The sequence below is a fragment of the Phocoena phocoena genome, chromosome 7 (genome assembly GCF_963924675.1).
Source record: "Phocoena phocoena chromosome 7, mPhoPho1.1, whole genome shotgun sequence".
Lineage (NCBI taxonomy): Eukaryota > Metazoa > Chordata > Mammalia > Artiodactyla > Phocoenidae > Phocoena > Phocoena phocoena.
The window spans coordinates 96587537-96606692 of record NC_089225.1 but is presented as its reverse complement, the minus strand read 5'-3'; the positions used below and the strand labels follow the sequence as shown (position 1 = coordinate 96606692).

At 54.4% G+C, this 19156-nt stretch overlaps 1 protein-coding gene across 1 annotated transcript; it reads left to right on the top strand.

Annotated features, from left to right (window-relative positions):
- Positions 1–3586: 3586 nt before the first annotated feature.
- Positions 3587–9972, top strand: IHH (Indian hedgehog signaling molecule). Its single transcript, XM_065880535.1, has 3 exons — positions 3587–4122; positions 6557–6818; positions 8550–9972. Exons 1-3 carry the CDS (start codon positions 3811–3813, stop codon positions 9206–9208), a joined length of 1233 nt encoding a protein of 410 aa, XP_065736607.1. The 5' UTR covers positions 3587–3810; the 3' UTR covers positions 9209–9972.
- The last annotated feature ends 9184 nt before the right edge of the window (positions 9973–19156 follow it).

Sequence of the window (19156 nt, the reverse complement as noted above, 5' to 3'; positions counted from 1 at the left end):
AGACTAGTTGATTATAGAAGTGTGGACCTACACTGTGTGTGTGTGTGTGTGTGTGTGTGTGTGTGTGTGTGTGTGTATGTGTGTGTGTGTATCGCTATTAGTACAGCGTATTTGTACTATGGTGTTAAATTCAAGACTGACTAAAAATGCCAACATGGTAATCTACTAAACAGATGTTTAAATTATCAGGTTCTAATGGTGTATTTTCCTCCCTCCCTTTCCTTCCAAACTATTTTCCCAACTTTTACTCTTGTAAGCAAAAAATCATATTATCCAAAGAAATAGATTTTACTTTGTTTTCTTCAAAATAGAGATGGTTGAGGGGTAGAAGAGATCCAAAGTTGAGAGAAGAAAACTGATTTTACCAACAGGCCCAGGACTCAGATGTGAGGTGCCCTGATAAGGCTCTATTGCTGCTGCTCAGACCTCAGGCCATTGGTGCCTCCAGAATGGGACACCTCGGTTCTCCAATTTTACTGCAGGCAAAAGCCTGGCAGTGACCAGAAAAAGAGCCAGGCTTTGTCTGAGAGGTCAAATGGATTGCGCCAACTCAGAAGCTATCCTACATCAACTGAACAGCTAAGAACATAGGCAGCTAAGAAATGACCAAGGTCCTTAGGCCCCAAATTGGATTAAAAGTGCTCCAAGGTCATTGCTGTAGAAATTATGATGCTTCCAATCTCTGTCGTCCTCTCCCCCCAACTCCACTGAAGGAGATCGGACTGAAGCCGACCTAAATTTGAGATTCAGATCTTGAATAGCCATTGTGTCCTGAGAAAAGATTATAGGTTTGGAGCAAAAACGCTCTGGGTTCAAGTCTTGACTGTGGGGCCACAGGCAAATTACTTTACTTCTAGAGCTTTAGAGTTGTATACTGGCAAAATGAGAATAATTGCTGTGCACAGAGGGTTATTCTGAAGGTTTTTACTAAGTGCTTAAAGCACCTGTCATAGACAAAGGACTAAATAAATGTTAGCCCCCCATCTGCTTCTCCCAGGACACACCCTGGTCACTGCTCCTAAGTTGCTAGGCCGAGGAGGGTCTAGACTTAGTGCAGCGCAATCTAAACCAACAAGGTTGCCCTGCTGTGGAAGCACCCCTGATGCCAAGCTATATCTGCCCTGTATAAGAAATTCCTATTTGACACTGATCAGATCTTTGCCAGAGATTTGTATTCAACAGGATCACAGCTTAAGAGAAGAAATGAGAGGAAGAATGGTAAAGTTAATAAATGGTTATAAGGTAGAACCTCTGAGGGAAGCTGAAAGAAATTGTCTTTCACTTGGAGAAAAGAAGATTGAAAGTGGATTTAACAACTCTTCAAGACCATGCATACTGGATAATAAGCCGGATAATGGCCCTAATCTCTATGGCCAGAAAAAGAGGAAAGGAGTTGAATTTGCATTTGAGACGAAGAAGAAAGAAAGATTGAATTTAAAGCAAAACTTCTCTAAAAAGTTATTATAGAACACCGGGATAGGTGACCATGGGAGCCTATGGGATTTTCTTTTTCGGACCTCTGAAAAACAGAGCCTTGTTTGTCTGGATTGGGAGAGGTACTGACCTGGCTGAGCAGTGTGCCCCAGAAATCTGAGCAGGAGAGAGGGAGGGGGTGGGGAATATTGCAGGGATAGTTCTTGAACCCCGAGAAACATACATTAAAGCACTTTGGAAGCTTTCAAGGAAAAGAAGCAATGTTACAGTAATCTGTGACTGGGAGACACAGAATCTGAATGCAAATATAAGAACGGACATGCGGTGTGGGGAGGAAGTACAGGCAAAGAGAAGTAAAGGAAACGAGCCATTTTGTTTCCAAGTGACAGACATCCGTCCACCCTGGTGGAGCCGTCCTAAATTCCCTTCTGTGGGCCTCAGTTTCCTTTTCTGTAATATGAAGTGCTTGGATTAAGCACTCACTTTTGAGTCCCTTCCAATTCTGAATTTGTGTTCATAAAATCGATCCAGAGAAAATGTGAGTACATCTGTGAAAATCTACCAGTGTCCAAAACCCAGGCTGTACTGGATGGCTGAGTGCTGCCCAGTGAGGGCCCGGGCTCTGGGGTCAGTTGGTGTGGGGGATGGGGTGAATCCCTCAGCCAGGAGCAAGTTGCTTTTCTTCTCTGAACTGTACAATCTTCAAAATTTCAAAATGCGGATGATAATAGCTCATTTGGAGTTGTAAGTTTAAATTAGATAATGCAAGTAGAATGCTTAGTATAGTAATATCTAATAGCTTCCATATATCAGGCACATAAGCAGTACCTATTGTATTAATATTCTTGCAATGAGAATTTTTAAACCGTTTTATTTCTCACCCTTTTATTTCTATCTCTATTGAATTTGTAGAAAATACTGCAAACACATTACATAATTTGTGATGGTGGTGTTTGTTTTTAACACACTTGTCTTTTCTTGTTTTAACAGAATGAATCCTAATTCATTCAGCTTTCCTGAATGTCATATTAAAATACACACACAACCCGTGTTTACATCTCTGACTGCCACCACGCATTCTCTGCCCTTGTTCATTTGTGAAGTAGAACTAAGAGAGTTATTTAGCAGCTCCTGTGTCCTGCGGCTTTGAATCATTTTTTGCATTCTCAGCAAGCCCCAGCCCCTGCGATCTGTGCCTGCCCGTGTCTTCAACGTGGTCAGTCGGGGTTCTCCCGTTTTCTGTTGATGTCACCATTTAGCCTCTCTTCTCTACACCTTGGCCTATTCCTTCGCAACTTCATCTTGCTCCTTTTAACAGTGTTTCCAATTCAACCCCCACCCTCGCCCCTTTACTCTTCATGAGGCTAAATGCCCCACTCCCAGCTTCAGACCGGACGGCCGTGGGATGTGCACCGGGTTGATACAGAATTTCAGCTCCAGCAAGCTGAGAGGGCGCGCCTCCTGGGCCAGGGTGGGGCACCAGGTTATGAGCGGCCTCCTGCCTTTTGGGTTTACATCCCCGCAAAGGACACCGTAGGCGGCTATGCGGTCCGGCCACTGCCCCCCGCCCCTCGCGTCCGGCCGCGCCGTGGGTTGCGGTCTCTGTGGGGGTGGCAGCTCCTGGCGGGGCACCCCGGAGCCGCGGGGAGCCCAGAGGCGAGGCCAAGGCGGGGTGGGGCGCGTCCGGGCGGGGAGGGCAGACTCAGGCAGTGCAGGGGGCGCCAAGGGCAGCGGGCGGGCGGACGCGCGGCGGAGGAGCGAGCGGGACGAGGGCTGGCTAGTGCCGCGGCCGCCCGCCCGAGGGGGAGGAGGCTGTGCTTCCCTTGCCTCAGGTTTGCTGTCGAGCGCACAGGAGGCAGGGACATGGGTAGGGTGCGGTCTGCGCGGGGCCCGAGCCCGGATCTCTTCCATTTCCCCTCTCACTCGGCCCCGGGCTGCGCCGCAGACGGCAGCAGCTCCCGCTCCGCCCCAGCCGCCTGACCGCCGGGCCGGGGTGCTAACCGCGGGGCCCGCCAGCCCGCCGTCCCGGACAGCCCAGCCCAGACCGGCGGCCCGCAGCCCCGCCGCCCGCCGCCCCCCGCCGTCGCCGCGTTGCCAAAACAAACGGGCCGGCCTATTTATTGGCGGCCGGCGAGCCGGGCAGCTCAGAGTCGAGGCGCCGAGGGGGACAGAGCGCCGCCACCAGCCAGGGCCCCGGGCCCCCGCCCTGCACCTGAGTCCCGCCGGCCCTGCGCCGCGCCGCGCAGCCCATGGCGCCCCCACCTGGAGCCCCCCGGAGCCACCCGGACGCCTGAGACCCCGCAGCGCTCCCGTCGACTCGCCCACCCATCAGCCCACCAGGCGTCCTCTCCCGCCGGTCTCCCGGGCTCCCCGGCCATGTCTCCCGCCCGGCTCCGGCCCCGACTGCGGTTCTGCCTGCTCCTGCTGCTGCTGCTGGTGCCGGCGGCGCGGGGCTGCGGGCCGGGCCGGGTGGTGGGCAGCCGCCGTCGGCCGCCGCGCAAGCTCGTGCCGCTCGCGTATAAGCAGTTCAGCCCCAACGTGCCCGAGAAGACCCTGGGCGCCAGCGGGCGTTACGAAGGCAAGATCGCGCGCAGCTCGGAGCGCTTCAAGGAGCTCACCCCCAACTACAATCCCGACATCATCTTCAAGGACGAGGAGAACACAGGCGCCGACCGCCTCATGACCCAGGTGAGCGCGAAACGCCCTCGCTGGGCGCCGCCGCCGAAGCACCGCCACCTGCCCGGCCCTACCCGCCCCCTGGCACCTTTCCTTGACTGGCTGGCACGCCCCCTGGCACCTGCCCTTCTCGCCGAGATGGGCCGGCCGGGGTCCCGGCGGAGTGTTAGCATTCCCGGAGCCCGCCGGAGGCTGTGAGAAGAGCTCCCCGCTGCCAAGAGCCACAGCCTAGCCGGTTGGCCGTGGCCCCTCTGCCCTGGAGTGCTGGCAGCTCAGGTCAGATGCGGCACCTGGAGGTACCTCTACCTGACTGCCTCCTGCGCCTCCGGGATGCACCAGTCCCTCCCGGCCTAATCTTCCGCACGGCTGCGCTCCTTTCATTTCGAGGCGATTTGGCACCCCTGAGGCGAAGAAGCTCCGGGCGCGGAGGGCCCCACTGGCCTTTCCTTCCCGTGCGCTCTCGGTTCTCAGCGCTGCCCCCTCCTGGAGCAGCGCCCCGGCGGGGTCTGGGTTTAAGGAACAGCGGGGAATATTAGAGCCAGGAGGTGGAGGTGGGGAAGGGAACTTGAAGGGCAAGCCCACGTGTCTGTCCCGAGAGCTGAGCGGCGCAGCTGCAGTTGAAGGGTGAGGTGCCAGGCCTCCGGGCTCTGAGACCTAACTTCGGGGGGGTGGGGAGCGGGGGGTCCCTGGATTTGGTGGCGGGGATGGATTGAAAGAGAGGGGCTGGGATGCCGGACAGCCCCACAGCAGGGCTAACTTTAGTCTCTGCGTGCTCGGAACAGGACCAGCACTCAACCCAAGCGCCTCGGGAAGAGGTGGGGGTGGGGGGGTGGAGAGCAAACTTTCTTCCCTGCTGCCGGGTTCGCAAGGGAAGACATCTCCGTCCCCTTCCTTAGTGGTCTCCCGGGGCTTCCACCGCAGGCAGGCGGCCTGCTTTCTAGGTGCTCTGGGAACGGCAGCTAGACCACGGCCCTCAGCATGCGCTCTGGCGCCGGGTCTGGCCGGCGGGTGTCGGGGCGAAGGTTGGCTGGTGGCCGGGCCGGGCCGGGCGCCGAGGAATGCAGATAAGGATCCGGGCCACGGGCTGGGCAATCATTGACAGCGCGTGCCCGGGCTCTGGACCCGAGGAGGGGAGGGGTGGTGGGGGATAGAAGGGCGGGGAGCAGGGGCCGCGGAGCGGACATAGGTGGGTGGCTAGAAGCCTGGCGGCAAGGAACACACGGAGCTCCCTCCCCGGGCAGTGAGCACCCCCAGCTAGATTGCATCCTGGGATGCATCCTGGGAGGACCGACAGGGCCTTGGGTTTTAGCCGCTGTTGGCTCCTGGGAGACCGAGTCCAAGGGTCTGTGGGGCCCGGGCTCTGAGGGGCGGGGGTAGTTCGAAACTTGTGCTGCCTACACTTGGGAGCGCCTGGCACCTCAAAGTGAAGGACTGTGGAAAGGCCCCTCTCCCCTAGGCCCCTCCCCCCAGTCAACTGCGGGGTCCCTTGGGCTCCAGGCACGAAGGGAGCCAGCACAGACGATGATCTCTGCGGTCCTTCCCCCAGGGCACAGCTCGACTCCCACTCCATGGGAGGCGGAGCATGAAGCCGGCTCCCTGAGATCACACGCTCAGTTTCTCGGGTCCCTTCCCAGACAGGGGCGGCGCAGAGGTGCTGAGGGCTCTCGACTCAGGGAGAACGTTGCCTGGGTTTATCAACCCGGAGCGCACCCCTTGCAGCGGGAGACCATCCGCATGGTCCTCCATCTGGCCAGGCCAGGCGCTGGCCTTTACACCAGCTTCTGGTTCCCGGGCTGCCGCCTCCCCTGAGCGGGTGCGGGCCGGTTTTGGATCATGAGGGTCCCAGCAGGAATGCTCTGTGGCGCCGAGGGATCCAGGCAGGCTTGGGATTCCCCTCCAACACACCCCCAGGCTGCTGAGGCGCTTCGCACCTGCCGCGCCTGCTGCGCCCTGGCCGCTTCGGGGACCTCAGCCCTGGGGCTACGGTGACACCTACTGGGCGCCTCGAGGCTTGCACGCCTAGCAGGCCGGCGGCCGGCAGTCAGCTCTGCTACCACCTTTATTCTCCAGGCAGCAGGCGGTCCCTGGCCCCTGGTCCCGCGGTGAGACCGAGGGACCCGGCGCTCAAAAGGTGGAGTCCTGTCTGTGGAGGGATCAGTAATCCCAGCAGGAGAGAGAGAGAGCTTAGAGAAAAGCCCCCAAGGGTGAGCGGATCAATGCGCCCTCCAGATTTGTGGCGCCACCGCGCGGGCCAGGTCCCTGGGGCAGCTGATGCTAGAAGGGAAGGAGCACTTTAGGACTCTCTGTTCCTAGGAGAGAGGGATAGAGCACCCTCCCCGGTTTCCCGACTCCAGCGAGTGCAGTGGGAGAGTGAGGGACGAGGCTGCGCCGTAACCTGCCCGCGGGCCAGCTCCTCCCCCTAACTCGGCTTCCTTTCCTCTCGCAGCGCTGCAAGGACCGCCTGAACTCGCTGGCCATCTCGGTGATGAACCAGTGGCCCGGGGTGAAGCTGCGGGTGACCGAGGGCTGGGATGAAGATGGTCACCACTCGGAGGAGTCGCTGCATTATGAAGGCCGCGCGGTGGACATCACCACGTCGGACCGCGACCGCAATAAGTACGGACTGCTGGCGCGCTTGGCAGTGGAGGCCGGCTTCGACTGGGTGTATTACGAGTCCAAGGCGCACGTGCATTGCTCCGTCAAGTCCGGTGAGCCGCTGCCGGGGGGCTGGGCCCGGGGCCGGGGCCGCAGGGCGTGGAGAGGCGGCGCTGGGCCCGCCGGGGCCAAGAAGGTGAAGAGACCCTCCCAGGGATGGAGGCGGGGACCCCGGGGAAGAGGACGTCCGCGGCGCTCCCCGCTACTGCTCCTGACCAACCGCTCGACCCGTGCCTGATAGTGTCATGGCAGGAGCCTAGGGAGACAGGGCCCTGTCCCAGCGACGCTGGGTGCTGACTTGGCGGTCCACAGTCCAGAGCCTGCCGCAGGAGGTGCAAGACAGAGCAAGCTGGCCAGATGGAGGAAGCCAGGCTGACAGAGACGGCCTCCCCACCCAGTGTGGTGCAGAACGCTAGGGGGTGGGGTGGGACCAGGGGCCAGAGTGTGCCCAGACACCAGCGTGCCTGAGCGGGAGCCAGGAGCCCAGAGGTTCAGAACCCACGGCCCAGCTGCAGGTCAGGCCCTTTAAGGCACTGTGTACGCCCCTCTCAGGGGGCGCAGGCGTCCCCAGCCTCTCCTCCAGGGCCCTGAAGCTGGACATTTGGGGGCAAAGCCAGCCATGAGGGCAAGAATAAACAGAGTGGACTTAATAAAGTGGATTTTCCCAGATCGGCCGCCTTGTTGATCAGAATTGGCAGGCACTGGGGCCTCGTCCCCCTCCCTTCAAATCTTGTCAGCGTCCCTGTCACCTGCATTGAACCCAGTCATGGATGCTTCAAATGGTTCCTGTGTGACTGCCAGCGTGGTCCCCCCTCGCTGCAGGCTCAGCCCTCCGTGCCGGCCCCATGCAGCTGTCACACTCACAGACCTGGCACACTGAGACCAGGCAGGCTTTTACTATTCCTGATCCCACCTGGGCTCACAGTGGTGACCCCACCCTGACCTTTCCCCTCAGCACTTCCCTGCCAACTGTGTCTGCTTCAAGTCACATCAACCCTTCACCTGCTAACGTCGGCCAGGTGCCAGCTCCTAGGGTGGCCACTTGCCTTCATAACTCCTAACCCCCAAACACTATTCTGCATCCCACCCACTGATGCCATGGTGTCCCGTCCCCGCACAAGGACCCAGCACATGAACCGAAGATGGTGATTTCACCCTTGCCACTGAGCCGCACCCTGGCCTGGCCATTCACTCTGAGCTTCCCCAGGAGTCTGTATTCTCGCCACTGACTGGTCCTTCTCTCCCTTGGGGTATAGACTCCAAGGGCCGGTTCTGGCACAGAACTTGGAGTGTCAGTCTGAGAGGGCAATTTTGGGGAGCATCTGAGCAATGGGTGAGAAATAATGGGACATCCAGATGCCAGAGGAGCTAAGCACCTTGCCTTCTCGACGAAGCTGCAGCTTCTGGGTGTCAGGTCACAGCTGACCACTGCTTGGCTCAGCTGACCTCTGGCCTGACTACTTCACAGCCTTGTCAGGATTGGGAGCAGATGGGGGGGCTTCACATGGGCTTCAGGAGGGCCCTTTCCCTCCCACCCACTGGGTCTTGAAGCCTCAGTGTGCTCCTCTCATTGGCAAAGCATTAGGCTGGGGAGGAGGGCAGGAGGTCACACTGTGGGCTGGGGTGGATTCAAAGCTGCATGGAAAGTGGGGGGCAGGGGACAGGATATGGTGATGGGGGGCAGCCTGGGAGCAAGAGGAACTCTGGCTGGACTGGGGAGGGATGCTGTGACCGGGAATCCAAGCTCCACAGCAGTAATGCCTTCATGTCCCTTCTTCCCACAGAGCACTCGGCCGCGGCCAAGACAGGCGGCTGCTTCCCTGCTGGAGCCCAGGTGCGCCTGGAGAGTGGGGCACGTGTGGCCTTGTCAGCCGTGAGGCCAGGAGACCGAGTGCTGGCCATGGGGGAGGATGGGAACCCCACCTTCAGCGACGTACTCATTTTCCTCGATCGCGAACCAGACAGGCTGAGGGCCTTCCAGGTCATCGAGACCCAGGACCCCCCGCGCCGACTGGCACTCACACCCGCCCACCTGCTCTTCACGGCCAACAATCACACAGAGCCGGCCACCCACTTCCGGGCCACGTTTGCCAGCCAAGTGCAGCCCGGCCAGTATGTGCTGGTGGCGGGGGTCCCAGGCCTGCAGCCTGCCCGAGTGGCAGCCGTCTCCACACATGTGGCCCTTGGGGCCTACGCCCCATTAACGAGGCATGGGACACTGGTGGTGGAGGACGTGGTGGCCTCTTGCTTCGCAGCCGTGGCTGACCACCAGCTGGCTCAGTTGGCCTTTTGGCCCCTGCGACTGTTTCACAGCTTGGCGTGGGGCAGCTGGACCCCAGGGGAGGGTGTGCACTGGTACCCCCAGCTGCTCTACCGCCTGGGACGTCTCTTGCTGGAAGAGGGCAGCTTCCACTCACTGGGCATGGCTGGGGCAGGGAGCTGAAAGGATCCCTCTACTGCCCTCCCAGAACTGCCCAAATGGGTCCAAAAGCCTACCTGCCAGGAGGGCGCTGGCCCTGGAAGGGGCCTGAGCGGGGACACTGGTTTCTACCATCTCCTCCACCACAGGTGTACATCACTGAGACTTGGGCAATGCCAGCGTCCTCCACCCCCATCCTGGTGTAGTGACAAAGCTGCAAGCTGAGCTGGCAGTGGGGGGTGGCCTCTCTTTCTATCCTAGAGACCAGTGGGTCCCAACCCAGCCAGCTCTCACTATGATTTTTCATACTTGCCTCCCGCGATGGGGAGGGCTCATTCCATCCATATTAGGCCCCTCTTAAGTGGGCTTGCACCTCAGTTGATGCTGCTAGATTCCCTGGGAGCCAGCAGTGAGCCGGCTGGACTCAAGGCTGCCCAGAACTCAGAAGGCTGCAGGGTGGGGCAGCCAGCCTGGCCATCCTGAGGCATGACCTTCCTCTCTGGCCACGCTCCTTGGGACACATCCAGAGACTGTCGCTATCAGTGTACAGAGTTCCGTGTTCCGGCCAATGTAATCGTAGTGCCAGGACTGGGTGAGGGGCTGGATGTCCTTCCCACCCCTGCCCAGGCTCTGCATTCCCACTTCTGCTGAACCATGACCCCCCACCCCTCCTCCGGTCAGTCTCCCCCACCTTATTTATTGGCACCGAGGGGGAAGCCCATGGGAAAATTTTGGGGATGTTTTGGTCTTTTCTTCCTTTTGTAATAAAAATTATTTAAGTTGTTAGAGCCCTAGTGTCCAGGATGCCGAGTAGGGCCGATACACAGATAGCCTGGAGCCATGGGTGGGGCTGTCCAGGGCTGTGCTCACCTTCCTCCAAGGACAAAACCTCTAGAGCTCCCACCCCCTCTGTGGGCCCTTTCTCACCCAGTAGGTCTGCAAAGTCTCAACAGAAAGCTGTGCTCTGTGCCAGGCAAGGCCTTTCCACGCTGACTCCAAAGTTTACCCTAAACAGTTAGACCAGAGAAAGAACTGATGTAACTAGTCCATGGTCATTTCCCTCATCTAGAACCATCTCCTTGTGCCTGATTTAAGGTGCTTTCCCTGCTTATTCTGGTCTTTCTCAGGGCCAGGGTTTCTGATTTTTCACAGTGGATAATGAACCGCGGTATGAAAACATTCTGTAGAATTCACACCTGCCTTGTGGCCCATCCTGACTTCTTGGGTAAGTTAGGGGTCCCTAACCCAGCAGTTCTCAAACCTCAGAATCATCTGGGCAGCTTGTTTAAAAATGATTCCTGGTCCCACTTCCAGGATTCTGCTTGAATAGATCCAGATTGAGGCCCAGGAACTTATTTTTACAAATACCCCAAACACAGCGGATAGTCCATGGACCACACTTTGAGAAACATTGCTTAGTCTAAAGGATGCCAGTTTATTGCCAAGACAAGATGACCCCCTTCTTCCTTTTCTCTTGGTTTCTGTATCCCATGGCAGGTTTTTCTGTACTCATTATAGACCATCTGAGACTCCCTGGTCCTTTGATACAGTTGTTAAATTTTCAGGAATATTGTGAGCCAGTTGAAATAGGCCATAGTGGGCATATTTACACCACAGAGATTGGCATATGTTACAAATTAGAGCTCCCCTGACCATGGAGGGCCAATTGTTAAAGGACACCCCTGCCCAGGTTCTATCCTCTGACAGACTTCTGTGTTGGAAGTGGGGGGGGGGCATGACTGCCCAGATTCTTACCTTACCATCCCCCGCTCCATGAAGGAAAACTCCAGAGAAAAATTCATTGCCCTGGAGACTGTGTCATCTGAGAGGAATAGGCCCCCACAGACTAGAATGACAACTGCTATCATCTAATGAAGACTAACCATTGCCAGGCATCGTTCTAAGTGCTTTACATGTAGCACCCACTTCATTTTCATAGCAACCCTATGTGGTGTATACTGTAACCTTACCGTTTTCCAGGTGAGAACACAGAAGTACGGGGAGGTTAAGTAACTCGCCCAAGATTATGCAGCAAGTGACAGGAGCAGGATTTGAACTCATGCATCTTGCTCGCAGGTCCACTGCTCTTACCACAAGGCTTTTCCCTTGGTGAACTTGGGTCCTTTCCAGAAGGTACTCTTAGCATTTCAGGACCGGAAATCTGTTTTGTCAGACCACATAGAGTGTACTACTCATCACCTTGTGGCAGACTCTCATGGACCAGGTTCATAGGGACCAGAACATCTATGAACTCATTTGCAGTGAGAAACAAAAGGTCAAGTTCAGGAGGCTCTTGTCCATTCATTTGCACATTCGTTCTTTTATAGAAATTTTGCATGGTTGGGGGAGAGGGTGGTGCGGGGTAGAGAGATCAAGACTCTCCCCTATGGGGGGGCCTACATGCCTCTCCTATGGGGCCTGGGCATATTTTGTCTTGCAGACACAGAGCCATTTGGTGTCCCTAGACCTTTCTGTTCTGTAAGAGTCTCCTCACGAAACACATTTATTCTTCAGACAGAGGTGGCTTCAAAGATTCAGAAAAACACTTTGAATTCAGACCCTCAAAAGACCAACCTTGGGCTAGAGGTGAGGCCCTGCAGTTTTTCTGGGAATAGTGGCCCAGAACTGCAGTGACAGTGCCAGCTGGACAAGCAGAGACAGCCTGGAAAGTCATCCTCCACCTCTGCAGCGCGATGGCCTCAATCCCTCCCACCAGAACCCAGCTTGCTTATCCTTTGTATGATGCCGAGGCCCAGAGGAAGGTCAACCGTACTGCCCAGGCCCGGGTAGCTACTGGCGCCATGCCTGCCTTTCCTCTCGGGCCTAAACTCAGCCCCCAAGGCAGCTGCATCCACAATGGTCATTGTTTGGTCATCGTTTGCTGGACACCCTTGTGCCAGTCACTGTGTCAGAATGAGGGAAAGAGGCAGTCCCTGTACTCAGTGAACTCCCGGGTAGCAGGGAGCAACATGGGGAGACAAATATCCACACCATATGTTGAGTGTTGTGGCTGACATCCTCACAGGGGCTATGAGAGTGCCATGGAGGTCCTGGGAACTAGGAAGACTTCCTGGAGGCGAGGATGCTGCAGGTAGATCAAGGAGAAGTTTGCATGGCAGCTAAGTAAAGGAAGGGATCCAGGCTGAAGACATGGTAAATGCAAAGGCTTGGAAGGGGCTTCCCTGGTGGCGCAGTGGTTGAGAGTCCGCCTGCCGATGCAGGGGACATGGGTTCGTGCCCCGGTCCGGGAAGATCCCACATGCCGTGGAGCAGCTGGGCCCGTGAGCCATGGCCACTGAGGCTGCGCTTCCGGAGCCTGTAGCTCCACAACGGGAGAGGCCACAACAGTGAGAGGCCCGCGTACCGCAAAAAAAAAAAAAAAAAGGCTTGGAAGAACTAGCATCAGGTCCGCATCTCAAAGCCATCTGGCACAGGTGGGCATATGGCGAAGCTGATGTAGAGCTGGCCGGAGTTAGACAACACAGATCTTTGTGTTCCCCAAATTTGGACTTTATCTCGGGGGCTTGGGGAGCACCCAGGAGGTTTGAAGTCTGGAAAAGCTTGCAACTAGATTGTTTCAGAAAGCTCACCCAGCTGCACTGTGGAGCACAGACCAGAGAGGCAGCTGTGGAAGCAGGGAGTTCATTTGCTGGGCAGAGAAGTTGGTGACCTGGACTGAAGAAATGGCCGTGGGGTCAGAAGGAAGATGACATTTAGGCAGCAGAATGACCAGGACTTGAAGCCAGTTCAGGTGAGCAATGAAGGCAAGGAAGGGGCGCACATCAACTTTGGGTTTTTAAACATGAGATCCAGCTCCCCTACGCCCTTGACCTTGGTCCTTCTCTGGTCTTGGTGTCCACACCTTCAAGGGAGATGTCCAGGGATTTCTTGCCCATATAGATATCCTCTCTTTTCATTGTCCAAGGCTGGTCTACCTGAGTTCAAGGGACCCTCTAGGCTCTGCTCTCTCTGCCTGCACCCCTACCCCCATCCCGGAAGTGCATGGGGAGGAGATTCAGAGTAGCCCCTGATATCCCAGTCCAGGCAAGGTGCAAGACCATGCTGAGGGACTTCCCTGGTGGCCCAATGGCTAAGACTCCATGCTCCCAATGCAGGGGGCCCGGGTTTGATCCCTGGTCAGGGAAATAGATCCCTCATGCCACAACTAAGAGTTCGCACTCCACAACTAAAGATCCCGTATACCACAACTAGAAGATCCCACATGCCGCAACCAAGACCCAGTGCAGCCAAAGAAAGAAAGAAACACTAAAAAAAAAAATAGAAGACCATGCTGAAGTGTCAGCTGCTTGGGGAGACCTGGCTTGTGGGAGTCCAGGAGACAAAGTAGGGGAGGCTCCTAGCTGTGAGGCCTCTAAAGCTGCCTGGGCAGACTGCCCACAACACAGGGACCGTTGCACCTGCCTTCCCAACTAGTCTGTGCGAGACCTCTCCTCAGGTACCCGGCCCCAAGCTGTCCTTGCAGCCTCCTCTCTCGTTTGGAAAGACCCCATCACTGCTGGGCATGGCTCTTCCAAAGCCCTGTGGCTCACACTCAGCCCTCTCCCCCAGCTCCTGCCCAAAGGGGATGCCTGTGGAGTGGCTTCTGACAGTGAGAAGGGAAGGGAAGGGGAAGGGCTGAACCAATGCAACAATCCTTTAGGCAGCCAGGCCTGCTGTTAGCACCGGCAGCCCCAGGATGGGAACAGGAAACAGGTGACCCTCCATTAAAAATCTTAGCAAAACACCCCTTCAGAAGATGCAGCTAGAAAAGACAACTCTCCTGGCCTGGCACCAGGAAGTCTGTTTAGGAAAAAGCCTCACATTGAGGTCGTGCGGGGCATGCAAAACGTCTGGATTTCAGGCCCCCCCCCAACCTTGTCTGCCCAGCCTAGAGCCCTTGTGCAGTATATAACTCGTACAACCTTAAACTCTGGCCCCGATGGGCCTTGGCCTCTGCCAGGCTCAGTCAGATTCTTCAGGTGGTGAAAATTTGGAGAGAAGTTCCCTACAGTGTTGCACGGGAGGAAGTGGGGAGAGATGACAAGGGGTGGGGATGGGATGTACAGTGTCTGGGCACTGCCTGGAAGTGGTTTGGGGCTGGGTATGTGTGACTTGGGCAAGGGTAGGTGGATGGATGATTGGGAGCGGATGCGTGGAGGAGAGTGTAGGCCATGCTCAAGGACTGGGAGCCAGTGCGACTAGGAGCCAGTGCGACTGGGGCTCAAAGGTGCCAGGAGGGGAAATGGAAGTAGGGGAGGAGAAACGCTTCACCCTATAAAAGGGGCAGAGGTGAGGGCCTGGTGGGAAGTGCTGGAGCAGGAAACACCCCAAAGAAGGAATGGAGGCCCTCAGTGGGGAGCACAGGCCCTGCTCCCCACCTCAGATGGTGCCCCTGCTGCAGGAAAACTTCTGTCAGGTGTTGGCGGTGGCCGCTCTCCCAACCCATGCCCTCTGTCCCCTGGGTGGAGCGTGCCTCCCGGAGCTCGGGCCCACATCCCACACCCCAGCCTTGTTCTCAAAGCCTCTTTGTTTCACTGGCCGAGCTGTGGCCAGCCCGGATCTGATAAGGCCAGGTAGGGCAGATAGCAGCCCCACCTTGCAAGCCCGTGCTGCCTCAAGCCACACCCAGGCTGCTTTGCACGCACAGGGATAGACGTAGGGGGCTTCCCACCCAGGTAGGGGTTGGGGAGCCTCAATCTCTGGGCTGTCACTCCCTGCAGTCCATGTAAGACCCCTCTCATGTGCATGGGGAAGCAGGATAAGGCAATTACCCCTCCCCCCCATTTCAGAGATAAATAAACTAAGTCTCCAAGAGGGAAAATGACTTGTCCACAGATATTTCTTCCACAATCAGGAGCATCAATTGCTGGGTCTGCTATTCACATAAAATCCTTTAAAAGTCCTAACATCCTGTGAAGTGAGGTTATTTTCAATTCCTAATTTGCAGAGAAGAAACTGAGGCCCAGAGAGGTGAAGTCACTTTCTCAAGGTCGCACAGTAGCAGAGTCCAGACCAGAACTCAGGTCCCCTGCAGCAGCAAACTGAGGGAGGTGGGAACTCATGAGGAATGGGACAGATGCACTCCCAGCCTCCACCTAAAGATCTGATAGGGCTGGGGTGGCTAAGAACCTTCCAGGAAGATGGTCCTGGAAAAACGATGTTCTAGATGTTGTGAGAGGATCTCATTTTGATGGGAGTGGCGATGGTTAAAATATGTCCATAAATTATTTGACACTGCTCTCCCCTTGAATCTGGCCTGAGACTAAGTCAGAAAAGGCCATGTAGCTTCTGCCTGGTTCTACCCTGAGCTTGCTAAGCTGGAAAGGTTATGGATAGTGTAAGGTCGGATCTTAACAAACGGCACCGGGAAACAGAGGAAAGCTTCAAGTGAGCTTTATTAGGGAGCGCTCCCGGGCGAGGTTCACTGGTCCGAAAAGGGCCAGAGAAGTCGCACCCGGGCGAGGGTTGGGCAAGATTTTATAGGGGAAGAAGGGAAAGGGGTGTGGTGAATCTGGGAGGGCACAGGGTATTCCTTATTTGGTGGTCTTTTTGGGTATCCTGGGGGACCGTTAGTCCCACACCTCGAAAGACGGGAAGGCTGGGCTGGGTTCAAAGTCCCCAGGTCAGTTCCCGGAAATGGGTGGTCTGGAATGTCTCCAGGGCAGTTTCTGGAACTGGGTGGTCCGGAGAATTTCGGTCTGATGCAACCTGTGAATCTGATTGTGTTCCCCTGCCTCGGGCCAGCTGGCCTTACAGATAGGTGTCCCCAGCCATAGCCTAGCTGAGCTTCCAGCCAACAGCCAGCATCAACCATCAGCTGTGTGAGTGCACCATCTTGGAGGTCCAGTCCAGTGGAGCCTTCAGGAGGCTGCAGCCCTGTAACTGTATGACACAGTCCAAGTAAGAACTGCCTGGTCAAGCCCTTCTTGATTCCTGACCCACAAAATCGTAAGTAAAATAAAATGGTTGTTTGAAATCTCGATGTTATTTCTTACACTGCCATGGTAACCAGAACAAAGGGCAAAGAGGGAATGGGATTTGATGAAGGCATCTCCTGAGGCTCTCCAGAAGCCTTTAATATACTTTTACACAAAAGCTGTTTTAAAATGGAGTCTGCATGAGGCTGGAGGAGGTGTGGTGCTTCTTCATCTTCTAAAGGGGCAGTGTGTAGAAGACACACTGACTTGGAATAGACTCGGGACAGAGAGAGACAAAGGGGAGGGTTGGAAAAGCACATCTCTCCACACTCGATTGAAAGAATGCTATGTATTTACTCTGGTAGCAGGATATCTGGTAATAGCAAACTCTTGGAGTAGTGAAGAGCCTTCTGGAAGGAAGGAAGTTCCTGGATCTGGGCTAGTGGGTAGCAAGGAGTTATACATTGCCAAGAAACGAATGCTACTAGAGATTTAAAAAACCCAAATGTTATATGTTGAAGAAAGTGCTCAAAGTTTGGAGCCAGACCTGAGAAAGGGGCTGGACATTCCCATAGATAGTTGCTGGCCACGTTTTCTCAGAGTGTCCCTGTAAGCCGAAAGCTGCCGGGCCTTGACAAAAGGTCCATGAAAATGAACTGAGAAGTACCCTGTTACCCTCATAAACTCCAGGTGTGTCTGCATCTGGCTTCTGCGCACACCTCTGAATGCCCAACTTAAGAAAACTCAGGGGAATTCCCTGGCAGTCCAGTGGTTAGAACTCTGCACTTTCACTGCTGAGGACCCAGGTTCTATCCCTGGTCAGGGAACTAAGATCTCACAAGCCACATGGTGTGGCCAAAAAGAAAGAAAGAAAGAGGAGACCTTCAAGATGGAGGAAGAGTAAGACGTGGAGATCACCTTCCTCCTCACAAATATATCAGAAATGCATCTATGTGTGGAACAACTCCTACAGAACACCTACTGAACGCTGGCAGAAGACCTCAGACTTCCCAAAAGTGTCTTGATGCTCCAGCTGGGTGTCAGGCCTGTGCCTCTGAGGTGGGAGAGCCAAGTTCAGGACATTGGTCCACCAGAGACCTCCCGGCTCCATGTAATATCAAACAGCGAAAGCTCTCCCAGAGATCTCCATCTCAATATTAAGACCAAGCTCCACTCAATGACCAGCAAGCTACAGTGCTGGATACCCTATGCCAAACAACTAGCAAGACAGGAATACAAGCCCACCCATTAGCAGAGAGGCTGCCTAAAATCATAATACGGTCACAGACACCCCAAAACACACCATCGGATGTAGTCTTCCCCACCAGAAAGACAAGATCCAGCCTCATCCACCAGAACACAGGCACCAGTCCCCTCCACCAGGAAGCCTACACAGCCCACTGAACCAACCTTACCCACTGGGGGCAGACACCAAAAACAACGGGAACTATGAACCTACAGCCTGCGAAAAGGAGACCCCAAACACAGTAAGTTAAGCAAAATGAGAAGACAGAGAAACACACAGCAGGTGAAGGAGCAAGGTAAAAACCCACCAGACCAAAGAAATGAAGAGGAAATAGGCAGTCTACCTGAAAAAGAATTCAGAGTAATGATAGTAAAGATGACCCCAAATCTTGGAAATAGAATGGAGAAAATATAAGAAACGTTTAACAAGGACTTAGAAGAACTAAAGAGCAAACAAACAAGGATGAAAAACACAATAAATGAAATTTTAAATTCTCTAGAAGGAATCAATAGCAGTATAACTGAGGCAGAAGAACGGATAAGTGACCTGGAAGATAAAATAGTGGAAATAATTACTTCAGAGCAGAATAAAGAAAACAGAATGAAAAGAATTGAGGACTGTCTCAGAGACCTCTGAGACAACATTAAATGCACCAACATTCGAATTATAGGGGTCCAAGAAGAAGAAGAGAAAAAGAAAGGGACTGAGAAAATATTTGAGGAGATCATAGTTGAAAATTTCCCTAATATAGGAAAGGAAATAGTTAATCAAGTCCAGGAAGTGCAGAGAGTCCCATACAGGATAAATCCAAGGAGAAACATGCCAAGACACATATTAATCAAACTATCAAAAATTAAACACAAAGAAAAAAATATTAAAAGCAGCAAGGGAAAAGCAACAGATAACATACAAGGGAATCCCCATGAGGTTAACAGCTGATCTTTCAGCAGAAACTCTGCAAGCCAGAAGGGAGTGGCAGAACATATTTAAAGTGATGAAAGGGAGGGCTTCCCTGGTGGCACAGTGGTTAAGAATCCGCCTGCAAATGCAGGGGACACGGGTTCGAGCTCTGGTCCAGGAAGATCCCACATGCGGCCGAGCAACTAAGCCCGTGTGCCACAACTACTGAGCCTGTGCTATAGAGCCTGTGAGCCACAACTACTGAAGCCCACGCACCTAGAGCCCATGTTCCGCAACAAGAGGAGCCACCGCAATGAGAAACCCGCGCACCACAACAAAGAGTAGCCCTCGCTCACTGCAACTAGAGAAAGCACAGCACAGCAATGAAGACCCAATGCAGCCTAAAATAAATAAAATTTTTAAAAAGTGATGAAAGGGAAACACCTACAACCAAGATTACTCTACCCAGCAAGGATCTCTTTCAGGTTTGATGGAGAAATTAAAACCTTTACAGACAAGCAAAAGCTAAGAGAATTCAGCACCACCAAACCACCTTTACAACAAATGCTAAAGGAACTTCTCTAGGCAAGAAACACAAGAGAAGGAAAAGACCTACAATAACAAACCCAAAACAATAAAGAAAATGGTAATAGGAACATACATATTGATAATTACCTTAAATGTAAATGGATTAAATGCTCCAACCAAAAGACATAGACTGGCTGAATGGATACAAAAACAAAACCCATATATATGTTGTCTACAAGAGACCCACTTCAGACCTAGGGACACATACAGACTGAAAGTGAGGGGATGGAAAAAGATATTCCATGAAAATGGAAATCAAAAAAAAGCTGGAGTAGTAATTGTCATGTCAGACAAAACAGACTTTAAAATAAAGACTATTAC

Bases quoted from the DNA above. Each gene is read 5' to 3' on its own strand.
- IHH (XM_065880535.1), top strand. From the start codon at position 3,811: ATGTCTCCCGCCCGGCTCCGGCCCCGACTGCGGTTCTGCCTGCTCCTG. The intron at 4,123-6,556 runs GTGAGCGCGAAA...TTCCTCTCGCAG, and splicing joins CCGACCGCCTCATGACCCAG to CGCTGCAAGGACCGCCTGAA. The intron at 6,819-8,549 runs GTGAGCCGCTGC...TTCTTCCCACAG, and splicing joins GCATTGCTCCGTCAAGTCCG to AGCACTCGGCCGCGGCCAAG.